This window comes from Colobus angolensis, unplaced genomic scaffold (genome assembly GCF_000951035.1).
Source record: "Colobus angolensis palliatus isolate OR3802 unplaced genomic scaffold, Cang.pa_1.0 Scaffold130, whole genome shotgun sequence".
In the NCBI taxonomy this organism is placed as follows: Eukaryota; Metazoa; Chordata; class Mammalia; order Primates; family Cercopithecidae; genus Colobus; species Colobus angolensis.
The window spans coordinates 1,502,802-1,509,777 of record NW_012114253.1 but is presented as its reverse complement, the minus strand read 5'-3'; the positions used below and the strand labels follow the sequence as shown (position 1 = coordinate 1,509,777).

The following is a 6,976-nucleotide window of genomic DNA, read 5'->3' as shown; positions in this document are numbered from 1 at the left end:
GATGGTCTCGATCTCCTGACCTCGTGATCCGCCCATCTCGGCCTCCCAAAGTGCTGGGATTACAGGCTTGAGCCACCGCGCCCGGCCAATTTTTGCATTTTAATAGAGATGGGGTTTCACCATGTTGGCCAGGATTGTTTTGATCTCCTGACCTTGTGATCCGCCTGCCTTGGCCTCCCAAAGTGCTGGGATTACAGGCGTGAGCCACCGTGCCTGGCCGTATATAAAGTATTTTTAAGAAAGGAAGCTTTTCTTTATAGATGAAATTATAAATGAAACAGAGAAGGGGCCAATTTTTTAATAGTCTAAATCAGTATTTCCCAAACTGTGTTCCATAGGATATCTATACTTTAAGTGATGCAATGCTGAATTAAACAAAAGCTAACTACTTTTTATTTATTGTTTTACTATAGGACTCTCATAAACTTTAATATGCTAAATATGCTTTGTTAATCTTGAAAAGGGACATGGCAGTGTGCAAAGTCTGACTATATAAACAACTTTTGTGGAACATTAGTGTTTCAAAGAACAGAGTTTGGGAACCACTGATCTATATAATGTAGCATCCATTCCCCACTCACATCCAAACCTAGGAATACTTGAGATCTGTTTCTTTTATTATAACCATGAGCATGTACTATGGGGTACCGCAGTCTGACAAGCTACAGTGGGAAAATATAACTACTTACAGCACTAGTGCAATGATAGACACAAAAGCCAGATTAACATTAAGCTTCTAGAAGCAGTCATCTTCCAGTTACACAATTCTGGAGCCAATCTATTATCACAACTACCCTCAACAGACCACAGGGCTATCATATCCCCAACATATCTTAGGTGTAGACCTAGCATAATGTAACATTTTTACACTGAAATCAGAAGTCTTTAAGAGTCACAGGCTGCATTCAAGAGTCTCCAGAAGCAACCATGGGATGGATAGTACTATGCTAGAGAGCTAGCAGGTGAGTTATGTGTCAGTTCTACCTGACATATATCAAGAGAAACAAGTATAACTTACATGGTAAGTTCTCTCATGGAGATTCCGCCTTCTTTTAACATGGGGGTCACCAGTTCAGCAAGGTACAACCAAATATGGGGAATATCAATGGCCATGTCATCTGCCAGTTCCAAAGTTTCTGAAAAACTGAAAAGGAATGGGGGTAAAAATAACATGCAAATGTAATTCAAAAGTTAAGATTAAATAAAAAGATAAAAAAATCAATCAACAAATACATATTAATCACCTGCTATGTTAGGTATAGTCTAGCCACAAAGTGACTGGTAAAATTCTCAAAGAGATTATGTCAGCGTGGGGAAAAAGACTAGAACAGACAAAAGCATACTTGCAGATAGAGCTAATACTCTGAAGAACATGAACTATGGTACCAGAAGGAGGTCAGAAAACACCTCCATATAAAGGTGACATTTGAAAGCCTTAAATGATGAAAAGGAGGACAGTCCTGTGAAGTTCTAGGGGAAAAACTATCCATTTAATCCCATACTATAAAGAATTCACCACAGTTGAATATCACGTCCTCTGAGTCAATCAAAAGCACTGACTAAACACTTACTGTAACACAGAGCTGACACAAAGAAAAGACAAAAATCTGTGTCCTTGAGGAACCTTACAATGGGTAAAAAAACTGGATGGATAGAAAAGAGTCTGACAACATTACTAACATTACCATCATTATTACATGTTACAAACTGTTCTATCTCTATAGAAAAGCTAATGGTTTCAGACTTTTGTCCTATGAATTATAACTATTTCTCAATGTCAAGCAAATGGGAATTAAATGTAAAACTTAGGAAAATCAAATATAAAATACCAGCAGTCTTATGTAGGCTAAAAATCACAGCTATTCATTTGGAAGTAGAAACAAACAACTCAAGACTTTGTTAATTATTTCCATATACAATATATTAAAAAGTACAAAAGCAAATGAATTTAACTACAGGAGACATACACATAACTGCAAGTCATAAGGAAAGGGAGGAATGAATTGAAGGGCTATGAGCAGGTGGTAATTGTATGCATGCCCTTTCAGATCTCTACAATTATAAAATGTGTGCTTTTCCACTGCAGTTCCAGGTTCTAGCCAAAGTATGCCACCCTTTTTTCAGAGGCCTACATCTCAGTAAAACTTTTCACTTAAAAAGAGCTACTACCATAGGCAGGGTCACCATTCTGAAGCTGCCATTTCAAAACAGTTTGCAGCTCAGCCATATTACCTAACTCTGGGCTTCATGAATCCTTAATTCCAACTTTCTGATCTCACAGCTTGCAATTATTTGACGCCGAGGACAGTGTCTGTGCTATGGCAAATAGATGTCAAATAATTGCAGGTTCTCTCATTATGTGCATACTTTGGGTTCAGTTAATGTACCCCTGATGGACTATAATCTAGCTAGACTCCAGGATTTCTGGGTTAACCACCTGACCCTGCCAACTCCTGCTCCGTGGGCTAGCAGCATAAATGAAGCTGTTCAATGGGCCCAAGAGACAACTGTAGCCATGCTGGTCTTTCAGCAGTATATCTGCTGCTATTTTTATCTCATATATTTTACCTCACTACAAATAAAATATACCCATATTCTTGCCTTGGTTTTTCACTCCTTGATCAGTCAGTTTATCATGGGACAGTCCGCAAAATACAATCAGTGGTCAAATCTATACTGCTAACAAAAACCTTTTTTAGCTGAACATAGGATTTTCAGAGAACAAGCCTGTAAGAAGCTTATTGTTTTTTCAGGTTTACAGTTCCTAAATCCTGTTGCATGATTCTAAAAGAAAAATCCTAAGTGTGCGGAAGTACCTAGGTAATAACTGTCTTTACGTCTTTGCACTACTACCTAGCCTATAATAATGCTTTGCACCACATGTATTTTCTAAAAGCTGAAAAAATGAAACAGAGCTACATCATACCCTTGCCTCTTGGCATGTAGTGACCATCACAGTCATTGAACTATTAGGCTGTTCTTTGGCTGCAGGGAAAAAACCACAGCCACTGGACTGAACTTTGGTAGGGTCTACATAGATGAGATCAACTACAAAAGCTCCACTTCATTTTACATACTGGGTTTTTGTCTAAAATTTTAATTGTAGAAAGGGATACACGATTAAAAGAAAAATATTTTAAAATTTTAATGCAGTAAAGTTCTTATGAAATCTTTTAAAAAAGCAAAATAATGCTACCACAAACGAAAGTGGTATTGTCAAAATAACCAGAAAACAAATTACAAAATGGCAGTAGCAAGTCCTTATCTATAAATAATTATGTCAAATGTAAATGGATTAAATTTTCCAATCAAAAGACAGAGTGGCTAAATAGATTAAAAAATAAGATCTGGCCAGGTGCAATGGCTAATGCCTGTAATCCCAACACTTGAAGGGGCCAAGGCAGGAGGATCACTTGAGCCTAGTTGTTGGGAGACCAGCCTGGGCAATGTAGGGAGAATCTGTCTCTATAAAAAAATAAAAAAAATTAGCGAGGCATCATGATACATGGCTGTGGTCTCAGCTACCCAGGAGGATCGCTTGAGCCCAGAAAGAAGAGGTTGCAGTGAGCCTTGATTGCGCCACTACACTCCAGCCTGGGTGAGAGAGTGTGACTCTCTCTCAAAACTTAAAAAATAAATAAATGAAAAATGAGATCCAACCATATGCTGTCTGTAAGAGACTCATTTTACTAGTAAGGACATTCATAGACTGAAAAGGAAGAGAAGAAAAAAGATATTTCATGAAAACAGAAACCAAAAGAGGGCAGGGGTAGCTATACTTACACAAGACAAAAAGGACATTAAGTCAAAAACTATAAGAAGAGACAAAGGTCATTATGTAATGATAAAGGAATCAATTCACTAAGAGGATATCGCAATTATAAATACATATGCACCTCACATTGGAGTACCTAAAAACATAAGGCAATTAATTAATCTGAAGGGAAAGATAGACTACAGTACAGCAAGAGTAGGGGACCTCAATACCCTTCTTTAAACAATGAACAACTCATCTAGACAAAATCAGTAAGGAAACATTGGCCTTGAATTATACTTTAAACCAAACAAAAATATACAGAACATTCCATTAAACAGCAGCAGAATACATATTCTTCTAAAGTGCAAATAAAACATTCTCCCCAATAGATCATATGTTAGACCACAAAACAAGATTTAACTAATTTAAGAGGACTGAAATCATATCAAGTATCTTTTTGGATCACAATGCAAAGAAACTTGACATCAGTAGCAGGGGAAATCTTGGAAAATATCCAAACATGTGAATGTTAAACAACATTCTCCTAAACAACCAATAGGTCACAGAAAAAATTACAAAGGAATTTTAAAAAATATCTTGAGACAAATGAAAATGGAAACACAACATACCAAAACTTATAGAATGCAGCAAAAGTACTCTTAAGAGGGAAAAATGAGTATGCATATCAAAAAAGAGAAAAGATCTCAAACAATATACCATTACACATCAAGGAACTAGAAAAAGAAGAACAAACTAAGCCCAAAGTTAGCACAGGGAAGGAAATAACAAACATGCAAACAGAAATAAATGAAATAGACACTTAAAAAATGAAAGAAAAAAAAATCAATGATACTCGGGGTTTTTTTTTTTTTTTTTTTGGAATAATGAAGAAAATCAAGAAACCCTTATCTAGACTAGGAGGAAAGAGAGAAGACTCAAAATAAGGAATGAAAGAGGAGGTATTACAACTGATACCACAGAAATACAAAGGATCATTAAGAGACTACTATGAACAATAATATGGATAATCTAGAAAAAACAGATAAACTCATAGATACATACAACAAATCAAGACTGAATCATGGCCAGGTGCACTGCCTTAAACCTGTAATCCCAGCACTTTGAGAGGCCAAGGTGGAAGGATCATTTGAGCCTAGGAGTGCAAGACCAGCCTGGGCAACATACTGAGACGCCATCTCTACAAAAAATAAAAAATGAGCTGAGCACAGTGGCATGCACCTACTGTCCCAGCTACTTGACAGGCTGAGGTGGGAGGATCACTTGAACCCAGGAGGTTGAGGTTGCAGTGAGCCACGATGAAGCCACTGCACTCCAACCTGGGTGACACAGCAAGACCCTATCTCAGAAAGGAAAAAAAAAAAAGGCCCAGGACTAGATGGCTTCACTGCTGAATTCTACCAAACACTTGAAGAAGAACAAATTATTCTCAAACTCTTCCAAGAAATCGAAGTGGAGAAAATACTTTCCAAGTCATTTTACAAGGTCAGTATGGCAATCCTCCCACCTCAGCTTCTTGAGTAGCTGCAGCTATAGGCACCCACCACCATGCCCAGATAGTTTTGGTATTTTTTGGTAGGGATGAGGTTTCACCACGTTGCCTAGGCTAGTCTGAAACTCCTAGGCTCAAGCAACTTGCCCACTATGGCCTCCCAAAGTGTTTTTTTGTTTTTAAAGATAGGATCTCACTCTGTTGCCCAGGCTGGGGTGCAGTGATGCTCTCATAGTTCATTACAGCCTTGAACTCCTGGGATCAAGCAATCTGCCTGCCTCAGCCTCCCAAGTAGCTGTAATTATTGGCACGTGCCACCATGCACAGCTACTTTTTTTGTTAACTTTTTTTTTAGAGATGGGGTCTTGCTATGTTGCCCAGACTGGTCTTGAACTCCTGGCCTCAAGCCATCCTCCCACCTTAGCCTCCCTGGTAGCTGAAGATTACAGGTGCAAGTCACCATGTGCAGCCTATGTAGGGTCTTTTACCAATGTAGAATTGCTGTAAGCAGTAATAAAAGTTCCAGAAAAGTAGTCAAGGAAGAGATAAGAATTTCCTCTCTAACAAACATCTCCCAAAATGAAATATTAATGTATCAATCTTCCTCTAGGGTACATATTTTGTGTCTATTGTCCACTCTAATTTTTACAACCTTGGTCTTCATTTGTTTATTACACTTTCAAAGTCATTCCAATTCTGTGACTAACAGCAAACTGCACTCAACTATATTTATTAGACAGTTTTTAAAAAGTTTTCTGAAATCATGATATAAAAAGACTATCAACACACAGTTTGAAGTGCATGTACCTATACAATAATGCTTCTACCTATCTACCTACCGACCTAACTTGTGTCATAAAGTATTTAGATTCAAGTCCTGAAAATATCAGGAGAATGGCTTGATGTTATCTTTGTGGAGGTACGTTTTACATACAGCAACTATTATGCTCACAGTTGACATAACATCTTGTAAGGAAAATTCCAGAGGACCTAAAAGCTATATTCATAAAGCCTATTTGAAATTTTTGTCTATTTTACTACTTTGTAGCAGTGCATACTCTAAAGAGAACTATAGGGAGAAATGGCAGATTAGTAACTAGCTCACCAGGGATCAGTATACCTGGAGGCTTTCTGCCTTTTTTTTTTTTGAGATGGAGTCTCACTCTGTTGCCAGGATGGAGTGCACTGGTACAATCTCGGCTCACTGCAACCTCTGACTCCCTGGTTCACACAATTCTCCTGCCTCAGCCTCCCGAGTAGCTGGGATTACAGGCATGCACCACCATGCCCAGCTAATTTTTGTATTTTCAGTAGAGATGGGTTTTCACCATGTTGGCCAGGATGGTCTCAATCTCCTGATCTCGTGATCCGCCTGCTTCGGACTCCCAAAGTGCTGGGATTACAGGCCTGAGCCACCGCGCCTGGCTGCCTTTCTGCTTTCTAACCTTCCCAGGGTTATCACTGGCTTGGTGAGCTAGGCAGAAACTGCTTCCCCAACTGTTCAGAAGTTGACATCTAAGCAGTAGCAGTATCCAAAGCAGCTGATCTCAGAGGCTCTTCCACAATACTATGGAAGGACGACACTATCTTTGTAGGTTAAGAAATAGAAGCATGGCCGGGCGCGGTGGCTCAAGCCTGTAATCCCAGCACTTTGGGAGGCCGAGACGGGAGGATCACGAGGTCAGGAGATCGAGACCATCCTGGCTAAC

The 6,976-nt window shown here is 38.8% G+C and overlaps 1 protein-coding gene across 2 annotated transcripts in view; it reads right to left on the bottom strand.

The window, feature by feature from the left end:
- Positions 1-6,976, bottom strand: part of EIF4G3 (eukaryotic translation initiation factor 4 gamma, 3) — a 374,612-nt gene that overhangs the window by 19,971 nt on the left and 347,665 nt on the right. For both annotated transcript variants that reach the window (XM_011933977.1, XM_011933978.1), the window contains one exon: positions 1,019-1,144. In XM_011933977.1, the coding sequence (XP_011789367.1) occupies positions 1,019-1,144 (126 nt within the window). The remainder of the gene's footprint in view (positions 1-1,018; positions 1,145-6,976) is intronic.